This window comes from Gavialis gangeticus, unplaced genomic scaffold, assembly GCF_001723915.1.
Source record: "Gavialis gangeticus isolate Ggan-Ray unplaced genomic scaffold, GavGan_comp1, whole genome shotgun sequence".
Lineage (NCBI taxonomy): Eukaryota > Metazoa > Chordata > Crocodylia > Gavialidae > Gavialis > Gavialis gangeticus.
Window position 1 is genome coordinate 16,970,882 of NW_017729011.1, and position 14,603 is coordinate 16,985,484.

A 14,603-nucleotide genomic window follows, 5' to 3' on the forward strand; every position below is an offset into this window, starting at 1 on the left:
GTCCAAGTCACTAATAAAGAAATTGAACAGCACGGGGCCAAGGACCAAGCCCTGGGGGACCCCACTGCCCACTTCCCTCCAGGTCGAAAAAGACCGGTCCACCACCACCCTCTGGGTGCGACCCTTCAGCCAATTTGCAATCCATCTGACTGTGTAGGCATCAATGCCACAGTCACCTAGTGTTTCAATGAGAATGGGGTGGGAGACCGTGTCAAAGGCCTTGCTGAAGTCCAGAAAGACTACATCCACCACGACACCTGCGTCCAGTGCTTTTGTGACCTGATCGTAGAAGGCAATCAGGTTGGTCTGACATGACCTGCCCTCGTGGTGCATGACTCGTGGTGCATGACTTCAGGGCTCCAAGCTGGGAGGTCACAGTCCCTCTGCTCTGTCTCCCACAGGGCACTGCCAATGCATGCACCACACCGAGGGTCCCTCCTGCGAGCGCTGTGCCCCCGGCTTCCATGGCAACCCCTTCGTGGGGCACATCGATGACTGCAAGCCATGCCCGTGCCCCGGCGGGTCGCCCTGCACAGAGATCCCGGAGAGCGGCGAGGTGGTGTGCACCCACTGCCCATCGGGGCAGAGAGGTCAGGTGCTGCAAGGGAAGGGGGGCAAGTAATGAAGCCTGGGGCAAAGAGAGGTTGGCAGGTGGATGGAGAGACAGGGGCAAAGAGGTGCAAGGGTGTGACAGCATGGAGGGAGGTGGTGAGGCCTGGGTCAAGGATAGATTGGCAGGCAGATGGGTGAAGTGTTGTGATAGCAGGGGGGCATGTGATAATGCCTCGGTTAAGGACATACAGCTGACGGACTGACTGAGTCCCACGCACTGTTGCTCCCCCCTTCCCCCCTCCAGGCAGGCGCTGTGAACTCTGTGACGATGGGTTTTTCGGTGACCCTGTGGGACGGGACGGCCCCATCCACCCTTGCAGCCCCTGCCAGTGCAACGGAAATGTGGACCCCAACGCCGTGGGCAACTGTAACCCTGTCTCTGGCCGGTGCTTGAGGTGCCTGTACAACACGACAGGAGAGCACTGCGAGAGGTGCCAGGAAGGCTTCTATGGGAGCCCGCTGGCTAGCAGCCCCACCGGGAAGTGTGCCTGTGAGTACGGCTCCCCCTGCCCCATCCTGCCAGGCCTTGCCCTTCCCAGAGCCAGGGTCCTGCTCCTCAGAGCCCACTTAGCTGAGAAAATAGGCATGCCACCATCTTAACGGGTGCGAGGGGGAGCAGCAGCCTTGGAGGGGCACATAGGCTGCACCCATTGCCTCCAGGACCGGAGACTGAGCACGGAGGGGAGATATGACACGTTTAAAGGCAGGCAGCGAGTCAGCGGCAGAAGGGAGCTTAGGACCTAGGAGTCCTGATGGTCAATCCCCTGTTCTAGCCTATTGACCATAATCCCCCCCAGAGCTGAGATGAGAACCCAGGAGCCCGTCTTCCCAGGCCCCTCTGTAGACACCAAGGTGGGCGGCTGGTTGAGCCTGAAATTGCTGCAAAGCGCCGGGGTCTCCACCACTGAGTGATTGCTGTCTCCCCTAGCTTGCAGATGTGATCCTGGCGGTTCAGCCCAGGAGCTGGAGACCTGTGATCCCATCACTGGCCAGTGCCCTTGCCTCCCGCACGTGACTGGGCGAGACTGCAGCCGCTGCCAGCACGGATACTATGACCTGCAGCCAGGGACTGGATGCAAGAGGTAGGCTGGATCTGGAGCTTCTGTCTGGTGCCTGAATATCAGTGCCTTGGGCACGGGAGATCCCCCCAGGATGCGGTGTGATGGATGTACAGTTCACACGGCTCCTTCTAGGCCTGCACCTCCCACAAGGGACAGCTATGGGAGCTGGGTCCTGCCAGCCTTGCAGTGGATCCTTGATCATGGAGCCCCAGAAATGTGCAGAGCAGGCAAGCAGCAATGGGCTTCGTTAGCATGGTTAGGTCAGATGCTCCCACTGAGGGCAAGCAGGCAAGGGGACATTCCCTGGGCAGGTGGTGGGAGCAGCGTGGGGTGCAGGCTAGGCAAGTGTTTGCCTGGGAGGGTTCAGAAAGGGGTGATTCTGTCACAAGCAAGGGGTTGGACCTGGCTGATGGGCCCTTCTGGCCCTACGGTCCGATGGCTTCCACTGAAGGTCAAGGCAGGGGCACGGGTGTCACCTCTTGTCACCTGGTCACTTTAGGGGTTGCTGCTGTTTTGACCCGAAGCCAGCCCCACCCTGCAGGGGTCCATAGGGACTGGCTTTCTCTTGGAGGGAGCTGGCACGGGGGGAGCCCAGGCCCTGACGGGGTGGTGGGCATGCAACTGGCACGGCGGCTGTTTCTGCTCATCCTCTTCCATTTCCTCTGTCCCAGCTGCAAGTGCAACCTGGTGGGTTCCCAGGACAGCCAGTGCCACCTGCTCACGGGGCAGTGCCCCTGCCACCCGGGTGTGGAGGGGAGGCCATGTGACCGCTGCCAGCCTGGCTTCTTTGGTTTCTCCATGAAGGGCTGCCGAGGTAACGATGACAACGATGGCCTGCATGGTGCTGATGTCAAAGCGTGGGGGGTGGCTGGTGCAGAGGGGTCTGAGGCACTGTGCTGTGGGAGCCCATGGTCTGGCATGGTGGGGCTGGCTGCAGTGGGAGAACCCTGGTTTGTGCCCTTCCTGGGTCTTACCCCTGCCCCACAGGTCTCTCCCTCTGCCCGTGGCAGCTGCCCACAAGAATAGCCCAGTCCCAACTTGACTGAGCCCAGCGGGCAGGGGGGAGTCAGGGGAAGGAGACCCTCAGTGCCTCTGGGGTCTTGTTGCATGCCCTGAGTCACATCGCGTGGCTCTCTGTGCCCCAGAAGCCCCTCTGGGCAGGGGCTGTAGGAGCCCTGGCCCAGGCACTCGGGCTCGTGTTTGTGAAGTGCTGGGGAAGAGGCACTAGGAAGGGGCAGAGGCAGCTGTGAGCCTTTGGGCCCGTGCTTACCACGGTTGTGTAAATCTCCTGCTGTGTGTGCCACTGTTTGCTTCACCCTGACCCCAGCAGGGTGGGGAGCAGGGTCTCTCAGGGTAAGCAGTGCCTGCCCCAGCCCTCGTTTGTGGCTCCAGTTCTCCCGGTGACACGGATGTCGGCCAGTCCGACCTTGCTTGAGCGCCTGCTGCGTGCTCCTGGGATCTCTCTGCCTTGCTTGCAGCCTGCCACTGCTCCCCGCTGGGCTCCGCCACCCCCCAGTGCCACGAGAACAGCACGTGCATCTGCAAGCGGGGTTTCATGGGCTACAAGTGTGACCAGTGCCAGGTGAACTACTACTACGACCAGGAGCAGGCCCAGTGCCAGGAGTGTCCTGTCTGCTACAGCCTGGTGCAAGACGAGGTACGAGCCCTCCCTCCTTCACCGACCCTGCCCAGCCTGGGCCCCAGCCCCAGCTGCCATCCTCTCTCAAGCCCCCTGCTCCCCTCATAGGCTGACAAGCTGAGGACCAAGCTGCAGAAGATGGAGGAGTGGCTGCAGAAACCAGACTGCAGCAGCCCCCAGCCCCGTTCCCCAATGCTGGGAGAGGAGCCGCGTGGAGACAGCCTCCCTAGTCGCTACCTGCTGCAAGGTGGGGGCAGAGGAGCAGGGCTGGCATCTGGTGTCCAGGCAGGAGGGGGTGGGATGTGGCATAGGCACAGCCCCAGAGGGATCTGGGTACAGATACACCCCATCCAGGGCATCCCCTGTTGGCGCTCCAGTCTTCCTCTCCCATCAGCGAGGGCCCGGCTTGATGGCCTCTGTGCTGCGTGCAGGTGCCAAGGCGATGTTCCTGGAGCAGGTGGCCCAGCTGGAGGGCTCGGTGAGCGCCGCGTGGGGTCGGCTGAGGAACGCCAGCGGGGCCGTGGGCTGTGCCAGCAGCGGGAGTGACAAAACCTGCATCTTGCTGTCAGAGATCAGCGCCGTGCTGCAGTCCGCGCAGCAGGAGATCCAGCAGGCTGCCGACACGCTAGCGACAATGGTGCCCAGCTCCAGCCCAGCCCGCTGGGCATCCCTCTCTCTCTCCCCTACCCCTGAGTGACTTGAAGTTGCCCTGGCTCCCTTGTGGGACAGGTCCAGTCCTACCTGGGCTCCGGTCCGATCCTCAGGCAGGCAGGGTGCTGGCCATGTGAGCTAGGTCCTGGTGTGGGAGCTGGAAGGAGCACCCTGCACCCCATCCAGGGGCAGTGCTCTGCCTTATGGCTTTGTGGGGGTGCCACGGGACAGGTGGGAGCAGCAGCCTGGCGAGATGCCTTTGACTGTGAGTGGCAGGCCCCAGGCTGCGGTGCTGTTCCCAGGGGGAGGTCTGGGCCCTGACTCCTGGGATTTCACTTCTGTTTTCTGTCCGTGTTCCTAGGTTTTCCCTCAAGAGATTTCAAAGGAGCCCACAAGCTGGGGCCGCCTGGCGCTGGAGTCCCGGGCGCTAGCGGAGAGGTACGCGATGGCTGCACATCTCCGCTGGCTTGTCTGCGGTCCGCGTGCTCTGATCCTGCCCTGTCCTGAGTCCCTGCCAAGACCCTGGCCCTGTCTACAGCCCCTGCTCCTGCTCATCTCTGCACCCTCAGTCTCATGCCCCTTCTCACACTGCCCCTACGTTTTCAAGCCACCCTGGTCTACAAGGGCTCGGCGCTCCATCAAGTGTGTGCACCATGTGGCACTACCCCATGTGCCCTGGGCATCGTGTCCTGCTATGGCAGCAAGGTGCTGTGCCCACCTGTCTACCCCGTGCTCTCAGGGATCTCTCAGAGCTCCTCTGATGCTGTGGTGGAGACCAGGCCAGACAGGAAGCCAGCTCAGCTCCCCAAGGCAGGCAGGTAGTTGGTGCCCTGCCTTCCTCAAGGAAGAACTTGTGGTCTCATTGCTAAAATCCTCTCTCTCTCTCTCTCTCTCTGCTCTTGTCCCTGCAGCCACAGGGTGACAGCAGCACAGGTGGAGTCTGTAGCTAGGAGAGCGCTGCTGGCTTCCAATGCCAGCTATATCCTGCTGCAGAGCATCCTGGAGGACAGCTCAACCCTGGAGGCCAGGAGTGAACTGGAGGACAGGTGAGAACTTGGCAGCGTCTGCGGGAATTTGGTGCAGGATTGTGGGCATGGACAGCACCCTGCCGGTGTGACTCAGCCCTGGCCCGGGGGGAGTGGGGAGCTCTGTCTTCTTGGCCCATTCCTCCCTTGGCCCCTCTGCTGAGCCTGCCAGCTGGGAGGGGCCCATTGTGGTGATTTTGGGATGCCAGCACCTGTCTGCATGGAGCTGGACTGAAACCATCCCAACTTGTAGCGTCGGGGGGGGACAGGCTGATCAGGGGTGGCATCTCCTGTTGCTGCAAACCCCCAGGATCGGGGAGGGAGGGGAGGAAGAGGAGCTCAGAGAGTGCACTTAGGGGAAAGCCCAGGGTGGCCTTAGGTAGTGCTGGCTCCCAACCGCTGTCAGTCTGCAGTACACTCAGCACTTGCAGCCTGGAGGCGCTGTCCCCCAAGGCAATTCCCAGAGCCCTCCATTGCTGGCCAAGCCCCAAGTCACACTTTGCTCTGGCTACCCCCTTCTTTTTAGGTACCAGGAAATCCAGCAGGCCCAGGAAGAACTGGCTGCCAGTGCGCTGGAGGCAGTGACCGAAGCCAAGAAGGCCTTTACATCCGTCCGTCAAGCCAATGCAGACATGGCCAAGAACCTGTCATGGTGGAAAGCCCCAGAGCTGGTGGGCAGCAAGTACAGTGCCTCGTGGGAGTAGGGCTGGGGTGTATCGCCCATCTGCTTTCCCCGTCCTGCCCGGCAATGGGTCAGTGTGGGCACCTGGGGGTGGAAGGAGAGCTGGGTGTCTGTGGATGAGATACTTATGAAACCCATCAGCACGGCGTGCATGTTTTGGTGTCCTTATATTCCAGTGGGGGTCAGGGGGGAAGTTATCAAGGGCCACCAGAGACAGAGGGGCTTGCGCTGTCACCTAGTCCAGTGTTTCTCAACCTTTTTTGTACCAGGACCCATTTGTGAACATTGATGGCCAGTCTTGAGCCAGTGCCCCTCAGTCCTGACCCACTGCCCACTGACTCCAGACTCCAGCCCCCCAGTGTGTGCTGCAGGGAGTTGGTGTGTGAAGCATGAGGGGGCTAGGTGCACTCTCTGAGCTCCTCTTCCTCCCTCCTTCCCTGATCCTGGGGATTCGGAGCAATAGGAGATGCCACCCCTGATCAGCTTGTTCCCACAGCCCCCCCTGACGCTACAAGCTGGAGCCCTCAAACGGGAGCTGGAGGAGCTGGAGCAGACGGTGGAGGAGAAGGGGCATCTGGCTGTTGAAGCATCCCATGCTCTGGCAGCTGCCTCGCGCCTGGAGCTGCAGAAGGCTCTGCCGTTTGAGCAGGTGAGTACGCTGAGCGGCTGTCTGGTGGCAGCTGCCTCCCACGTATCTCTACATCAGCTGCAAATTTGGGGGTGGGAGAGAATTGCAGAGCACAGCAGCACAAACCAAGGCTGGCAGAGGGATGAAGGGGTTTCCTCCTGCAGCCAGCCTGGGCAGGCAGAGCCCTGTGCAAGTGCAGCCCCAAGGACTGCCCCGTCCCCTGCCTGGCACTAGGCCCTGTGTTGCAGCATCAGGAGACCCTCTGGCCATGGAGACTTGGGTGAGCCCTGAGGCACTTGTGATGTCCCTCTTCCAGTGGGATCACACCTGCAGCTGAACGCACTCCGGGAGCAAGGGGTCGAGGGCAGTGAAGACAGTGGATATTTCAAAGGGAGATGTTCTTCCCCTGGGAAAGCCAGGGCTGAACTTGGATGTCGGTCTTCTCCCCAGGGCCTTGCAGAGGCAGAGGGTCACCCTGCAGTGGGTTCTGCCCCCCGCCACCTCTGTATAAGAAGCCCATGCATTCAATAATCAGGTGCACACCCCAGATCTCATGCCTGCCTTGCCTTTCCCCTGCAGCTGCGAGAGCAGGCAGATGCAGCTCTGACCCTGGCAGTCTCTTCCATGTCGCATGGGAAGAACGTGGTTTCAGAAGCCAAAACCCTGCTGTCCAACCTGGAAGGTATAAACCACTGCCTACAGCCTTCCCCTCCATCCCCTCTCGCCTGGCCAGTGCTGGAGGTGGGAGGGTAGCTTTGGCTCTGTTGGGTCCTCGGGGATTATTTATGGCTCAATGAAGGGAAGCCCTGTAACCCCAGAGGAGGACGTACAGGCTTCAAAGTGTGTGTGTGTGTGTGTGTGTGTGTGTAACAGCATCAAGCAAAAGCTTTTCTTCACACACTGTTACAATAAACGCACCTGCAGACCCGCGCTCCTGCACATCCGTCTGCAGGCCTTTCCCTAACCCAATCACAGTCTCTTAGTCCTAGCCCCAGTTTTGGGGTTTACGTTCTCAGTTCATTCACTGTCGTTGTCGCTGTTGCTGTTGCGGTTGTTTCCGCTGCCCAGAGGAGGACATACAGGCTTACTTTGTCTGACAGGGTCCCAGGACAGAGAGAAAGAGAAGGAGAGGGAGAGAGACTGCCTGCCTCTACCCAAGAGAATCACTTTATGGGAAAGCTAGACAACAAATTAACTAGCCTTCAGCTGGGGCAATGGGAGTGCCCAAACAAATGCCCAGCAGAAGGGATTTAGGTGATACCAAAATCTCTGAGCTCTTTCTCAGTTCCTCCAGTCATCAAGCCCTCAGGGCCTGAATTCCTCATCCTCCCCCCCACGGCTGTTCCTCCCCTTCACAAGCACAGATGCATAATCATTAATGGCATGCATCTAGCTATGCTTGGATTGCGCATATGTTAATGAAAGGCGTTGGTCTTGAAGACACCCCCTCCCCTGTTAAGTGAAAAATTTATGGTAACGCTCCTCATTCACTGATTAATAATGACCCTTTACCTGTGAGAGGTTATCAGTTAAGTTTCAGCTCTTTTAACACTCCTTGTAGTAATGGGTTTCAATTACTTTGTGTGACGGTGGTCAAGAGCTTCTGGTTCTTCCTGTCGGACTCAGTGAAAAATAGAGTCCGGCCTTGGGAGTCTGCCGTTACGCAAGGTTATCCCAGTATTTCTACTAGTTTAGTTATACATTTACAGCCACCTTGTGTGGGTGGAGATGCTTATGCCAAAGCCTGTAGGGCAGTGACTTTCATTTGTAGATCCCTAAAAAATTTCGAATGGAGGTGCAGACTCCTTGGGATTGAAAGTGTGGGTATTCATATACATTGATTGATCATAGTCATCTTACATGGACCCCTTAATTAGTCTGCAGACCCCCAGGGGTCTGGGGACCACAGGTTGAAAACCACTGCTCTAAGGGCGGTTGGAGGATGCTGAGTTCTTGGTCTGGTTCTGCTGGGCTTGGCTCTCTCTTGCTGTGCAGATCAGGATGGCTCCAGGAGGCTCCTGGGGTGTCCTGGGAGGGTGAAGGACAGGGCGTGTATCCTTCTGTGTCCGCAGGGGCAAAGAAAGCGCTGGTGCGTCAGAGGAGCCAGGCCACCCTGAGTAGGAAGATGGCGATGGTCCGGGACAGAGCCATCACCGATGCCCAGAGGAAAATCAAACAGGCAGAGAGGATGCTAGGAAATGGTCCATCTGTTTCCGCCACGGCCAAGAAGACAGTCATAGAAGTGGAGAGAGTCACAAGGGAGAGCACCAAGGTCTGAGGGGCTCAACTGGTGTGGAACCAAGGGGCAGCAGGGCCTCAGGAAGGTGTTTGGGAGTAAAGTGACCCCACCATGGGCAGTGGAGATTAATTACGGTTCTCCATGGGGCCTCAAACTCACAGCGCCTTTGCACTCAAGTCTGGTTTGGATCACTTTTCTTGGAGGGACAGGCCAGCGCACAAACCCCCCAGCTCAGCACCTTCCCCCTCACAAGCCCTTGACTACCTTCATGGGGGAAGCGACCTGTTGGATCTCGCTAAGATTTCCTTCCGTCCGACCTACCTGGCTGCAGGGCTGCACCCTCCTTTTCTCAGAGCCTGAGGCCAGAAGGCACCATTAGGACATCTGTCTGCCTCATATCACCCAGCTGTGTTGGCATCCTCAGTGCCAGGGTGTCTCAGCCACCGTGGGGCTGGAGGTGGGGAGGGGAGTCATGCAGGACAAACTCTGAATACTCCCTTCACCCTCTAACCCATGCAGAGAGCACAGGCATTGCTGAGGGAGGGGAAGCAGGAGCACAGGCATAGCCGTGAGCTTGCCAAGCGCGTAAACCGGACCCTGCTGGAACTCTCCAGGCAGGAGCGGGCATCTGAGAAGCTCTGGGGTGAGCTGGAGCAGGCCGGACAGGTGAGCCATGTCCCGTGGTGCTGCAGGTGACAGCCCCTCGTCTGTCACCCACACCCTGTCCCCGCTGCCCACAGAGGTGTTGCGAGGTCAGGCATGAAGCTGGAAACCCCGACAAGGTCTATGTGTTGTCTGCAGCACTGGGGAGAGACCTGAGGGGCATTGTAGCATGCACAGTACCAGGCTCTGAAGTATTCCTGCATGAGGTCTTTCCCTTGCAGAGTGCCAGGCATACCCCTTCAAGGGGGTCACCCGTTGGCATAGGCAGCAAGATCCTCCCATACAGGGGTGTCTTGGGCATGGCTGATGCCCGTTGTCTGTGTTGGAAGGTGCAGCCGGATGTCAGCGATGCAGACAAGAGTCTCCGAGAAGCCCAGCGCTTGCTGGAGACGGACATTCAGACCCTGAACAACCTGCTCAGCAGCCTGGGTAAGACCATGCCACTGGCAGAGGCTGTAAATGCCTTCACAGCTCTGCTGGCTACCCTCAGGCAGCAAATGCTGCTGGGGGACCCTGATGTCCTTGAGCCCGGAGAGCTTTCTGATCATGGCACCAGGTCCTAAGGGATCCGTGTCCTCACAGGATCTCAGTGGGAGGGGAACCCTCCTGCAAGGCTGCTCTTACTGGAATGCACTGGCAAGATCCTCCTTCTCTGAGCCAAGGTATCCAAATGTTCCCGTGACCTCCAGGAGGGCGCTGGCTGATGTGCTGTCCACACCCAGAGCTGTCCTTACTCCCAGCCCCATACTGGCTCTGCATTGTTTTCCCCTGGGGGATTGCTGTAACTTGGGTGGAGCCTCGAAGAAGGCAGCCAGCAATGAGTCAGGGTCCTGGGAAGCCAGGAATGCAGGGTGGGAAACGCCAGTTGTTCTGTGATGATTTTAATGCAAGCTTGTTCCCTCTCCCATGCCCCGACTTAAATCTCCCTAGTACCGCTAACCCCCGGCGATCACCGAACCCCCGCTGCAGGTGCCTGCCCTTTCTGGGGTGTCCCTTCCCCACCACCCCCTGGACCTGTCTTCCCTGTTCAGTGTGTGAGCTCTGCAGGGCCAGGGCAACGGGGTCATTTGGCTGGGATCCGGTCTTCCTCCCTGCAGCCTGCCTGCCTGCCCTCCCTAAGTAAGCTGACAGCAAATCCGTGGTGATAAAGGCCCGTGAGCTGTACGGCTGTGCTGTGAAACGTCAATCGGAGTTTGCCGGCCTGCCCTTGGGGTGCTCTTAGTGCTCTGAGCCCCACTGGAGCAGGGTTGGCTCAGCTGTCTGCTGTGGGTCGCTTCCCCACTATCTGCCACAGGTAGCACAGCCTAAGGCCATGTGGAGGGAGAGGCAGCGTCAGGCAAGGAACTGCAACCCCATTTCAGTCTCAGTTTTATAATGCTCCAACCTCTTTCTCCCCCTCTTGAATCAGTCATCCGATGCATGGGCCCCAGGCAGGTGCAAGGCTGCTTTCACCTGACTCCAACTGGGATGTCCCTGGCTCGACTCCCTTGCTCACTGCTGCCTTCTCCTCCTCCCCCAGATGCCGCAGCCCCCATGGAGGCCATGCTCAATGCCAGCCGCCTGCAGCTGGCCCATCTCCGGCTGCGCCTTGCCGAGCCCAGCTCCCTAGCAAAGAAGCTGAGCTACCTGCAGCGGGAGGCAGAGCAGCAGCAGCAGCAGATCGAGGCTTTCGAGAGCGACCTGGAGGAAGTCCTCGCCGACAAGCAGAACTTGGAGGCCATCCTGCAGAGCTTGCCTGAGGGCTGCTCCAGCTGGCAGTGAGCAGAGAGCAGGCCCTGGCCCCGTGCATGCCCCCACCCTCACCAGGAACGTCAGAGCCAAGAGCATCCCGCTGGTGCTCCCAGGGGCACCTTGCACTTCTCCTGTGCTCCTTGTCCCAGCTTCCCATCCAATAACGTGTCACGGTCAAGGTGCCTGGTCCTTCCTTTCGAGGAGCTCGCTGGAACGACAAGCGCAGCCCCACGCTTCTCCCCATGCCCCCTGGAACTGCGACTTGCAAAGCTGAAGCTTCTTTATGCAGGACATGGAGTGTGTGGGGAGCAGAGGACCATCATGCACCTCCCAGCCAGGTGCGCTGCTTTACCTGCCTTCCCCCAGCAAGCGTGGAACCCGGCGCATGGAGAGGATTGGATACACCCAAAATTGGGGATAAAAAATGGTGCCCTCCCAGTTTCTCCTGCACACGAGGCCTTCCCATATGTGTCAGAAGCTGGTCACTATGGGTAGTGTCCTGCACTGGCTTTGGGCATGGGGATATGAGCTGCTCTCAGCAGGGCTTCTTCAAAGGGAAGTCTGCAACCTGTCTGCTCCGGGAAAGGGAAGGTTAATGGGCACTGGGGTGGGGGCAGAACAGGAGTCTTCCCTGGGCCTGGAGCAGCTGCGGGTGGCTAAAGTTGCTGGTTCTCCCCTCACCATGTTCTGCCTTCTCCAAACCAGAGTGAGGCCAATTGCAGAGAAGGCCCCTTTTGTGATCTCCCTTGGGTTGGTTTTGCATTGGCATCACTCCTGAGTCCCGTTGCTGCCAGGAGGAGCAGCATCGAGCCCTCAGAGGTGCTTAGCTTTTAAGTTCATTCGAATCGGCACTGGTGCCCTTCCCAGTGGGAAGCCATGGACTCGTGTAAACCTACAAGTCCAACTGCTGGAGCGGGCTGTGGGGCCCTGTCTGGCAGTGATGTACTTGGCCTGTTCCCTTCCCTGTCGGCCCTAGGAGAACACCTGGGCATCTCCAATCCATGCACAAGCTCTCCTTTGTTGATCTAAATGTCAAGCTATTGCCACGTGCCCGGCACAGAAGACGATGTCATTCTTGCTCCTTCCCTGCCTCTCTGCAGACCTGTTGTCTCAGCCGATGCCACATGTAGCTGTATCCATTTTAAAAATCTTAATATAACACATAGATCACAATCGGCTTTCTGGTAGTGGATGGGTTGTGCAGTGGGGAGGAGGACAGGTCACCCTGACTGCGGCTGCCCCCGGAAGGCTCCCAAAGCTCTGCCTGGCTAGGGTGATGGTACCCTACTCTGTGGCCTGGAGTCCCAGCTCTAGCTAGGGGTGAGGCCGGCCTCTTCCCTTTCTCACCCCCTGCTTCTTGCAAGTCACCAGCAGGAGCTCGACCCTCCTGAGCTCCACCTAACAGGGTCACAGGAGGCCTATGGGCCAGGCTGGTGGCTTGGGACCCTAGAGACCTGGGTCCAGTGTGAGGGCATGTGAGGATAAATGCTTAGTGGCAGGCGCATGGTAGAGGGGTTGGTAGCAGCACTGCAGCAGTGAGGGTCTCCTAGCCCCCAGGCTCAGGCTTCAGAGCATCAGGGCTCTACCTACAATACTATTAAACCCTGGGGTGCTGGGATGAGCAGAAGCAGCTGTCAGCATCTAGCTCAGGTTTGAAAGGCAGAGCGGGGTCTCTGGTAGGTCTCCAGGAGTGCTGGGGATCGTAGGCGCCGACTTCTATTTTTGCTGGAGAGGGGGCTAAGATGATGGACATGTGGAAAGTGTTATGCATTTTAGGTGACAGCCCTCTTCCCGAGGGGGGCCAGGGCCCTCGGGCCCCCACATACTGAGCGTCTTTGCAGAGGGTGGGGGTGGCGCAGGGAAAAGGAGCTTGGAGCAGGGATGTAGGAGCACGTGCTTGGCCGGGTTAGGGCCCCCCAGCCCTGCCTGCATGGGCAAGTTGCACCTCCTGCCAGGGGTTTGGGCTCCCAGCTGGTGACTCAGAGCCTTGGCTTCTCCCGCCAGGGGCCAGGCCAGAGGCCTCACCCAGCTCTATTGTTCTGCTGCCTTTCTTTGCTTTTTTAAAAGAAAATACTGGGATGGGAGGGGACTGGAGTGCACAGCCCAGGCCAGGGCCAGCCTTGGAGACTGACCAGAGAGCTGCTGGACAAGATCCACCTTATGTCCCCCCATTTCCCCAGCTCTACTGGGGTACCTCTGTGCCCTCTGGCTGCCCCACTCCTGCCGTGACAATGCACCCTCCACCCTGGCCCAGGCACACCGCGTAGCTCTGTGCTGGCCTCTCCTTCCCATCTTAGGTTTCAGTTCTCAGCAAGCGAAGTAGAAATCTTGCTGCAGTGCCCTGCTGCGGGGCTATGAGGCAGCCCTCCCTGAGTTCACCTCCCAGCCAGCACCCTCATGCTCTGGGGCACCCACCCTGGAGGCTCCCCGGGCTGGACTCCGGACAGGGAGGCTGGGTCCTCAGGCCTGTTCATAAGAGCTCAGGGGGCCTGAATCATTCATGGCCCACACTAGCCTTCTCTTTGCTCTTCCCTGGGGCCCAGTACATTATCCCCGCTGGGCCATGAGAGCTCCCACTAGCACGGCTGTGGTTGGACACACGTAAGGGATCCCTGCAGACTAGGGGCACAGGAGCTGAGCGGGTCCTGTGGCCAACGGAGAAAGAGCCAAAAAGGGAACAACATAACCCCCGTGGGTCTCCGGTCCTCAATCAGCATCAGGCTGGATGATGCCCCCCACCAGCCTGGCTAGCAGCTCCACATCCCTGTATGCTGGTCAGAGGATGTGTAGCTCTGGTAGAGACTGGTGGGTCCAGGGGTAATGGGCTGGTGGGTCCTTTTGGCTCCAGGGCACTGCTTTGAGGCTAACACTGGTCACACTGACCTCCTCCCCGACAGCCGATCTGTGGAGGTGAGCTGAACTGCTCGTTCTCAGCCTTGTGCTTAGAAAGCAGGTGTCCGCATCACCGAGCTCCCCTGCAGACAGCTCTTGTCTTTGCACTGGTGCCTTAGCGGACGCCTTAGCAGATGCATCTCAGAGCAGGTCAGCAGGGGCCTCTGGGCTGCAGGCTTCAATCTGACCCCTTCCGCCTGTACCAGGTGTATCATTCCCAGGAATCCTAGTTTTCTTTGATTTAAAAAAAAAAAAATACCCATTTTTTGGTTTAAAAAAAACTAACCTCAAATCCACATTTTTCCGCGATTAAAATGTAACACCACTATGTCCGCGTGTATACACGTAGTGATGTTACGTTTCAGTGTAACGTATCATGCACATATAGGTATGCGTAGGTTGGGCGGGAGGTGAAGTCGGACGGCTCCTCCGAGCCCGTTTCTCTCTGACTGTCTGAAAATGCAGCCTGCCAGGCTGCGAAACAGCGGGCGCGCCTGCAGCGTGGGCACGAGAAAGGAGAGCGCGGGTGAGCAGCGGGGGCACGAGGCCGCCAGCGCCAAGTAGGTGCATTGGCGCTTGAGGTCAAAGAGGTGCCCTCGCGCCCCCCTGCAGAGAGCTGCCAGTTCTGAACCGACTGCCCCGGTGCCCCCGCTCCGCTCCGGCGCGCAGCCTCGCAGCACGGCTGTCCCGTTTGACACCCCTGTAGACGCGGGCTGAACACGTCCGGCGTCTCCCGCGCGGCTCTCGGCATCTCCCTGCCCATGCCCGGAGGGGGCGGGG

General features: G+C 59.0%; 2 protein-coding genes across 2 annotated transcripts in view; both read left to right on the forward strand.

Annotated features, from left to right (window-relative positions):
- LAMC3 (laminin subunit gamma 3) overlaps positions 1-12,105 on the forward strand; it is a 44,825-nt gene extending 32,720 nt beyond the window's left edge. Inside the window, exons 13-28 of the mRNA XM_019510689.1 lie at positions 402-590; positions 857-1,102; positions 1,541-1,694; positions 2,345-2,487; positions 3,152-3,330; positions 3,421-3,559; positions 3,744-3,949; positions 4,325-4,401; positions 4,875-5,009; positions 5,515-5,659; positions 6,167-6,319; positions 6,878-6,980; positions 8,371-8,570; positions 9,057-9,203; positions 9,530-9,629; positions 10,720-12,105. Of these exons, the coding sequence (XP_019366234.1) occupies positions 402-590; positions 857-1,102; positions 1,541-1,694; positions 2,345-2,487; positions 3,152-3,330; positions 3,421-3,559; positions 3,744-3,949; positions 4,325-4,401; positions 4,875-5,009; positions 5,515-5,659; positions 6,167-6,319; positions 6,878-6,980; positions 8,371-8,570; positions 9,057-9,203; positions 9,530-9,629; positions 10,720-10,961 (2,558 nt within the window). The 3' untranslated portion in view covers positions 10,962-12,105. The remainder of the gene's footprint in view (positions 1-401; positions 591-856; positions 1,103-1,540; positions 1,695-2,344; positions 2,488-3,151; positions 3,331-3,420; positions 3,560-3,743; positions 3,950-4,324; positions 4,402-4,874; positions 5,010-5,514; positions 5,660-6,166; positions 6,320-6,877; positions 6,981-8,370; positions 8,571-9,056; positions 9,204-9,529; positions 9,630-10,719) is intronic.
- A 2,177-nt stretch (positions 12,106-14,282) lies between these two features.
- AIF1L (allograft inflammatory factor 1 like) overlaps positions 14,283-14,603 on the forward strand; it is a 20,136-nt gene continuing 19,815 nt past the window's right edge. The window contains exon 1 of the mRNA XM_019510297.1: positions 14,283-14,383. Within this exon, the coding sequence (XP_019365842.1) occupies positions 14,283-14,383 (101 nt within the window). The remainder of the gene's footprint in view (positions 14,384-14,603) is intronic.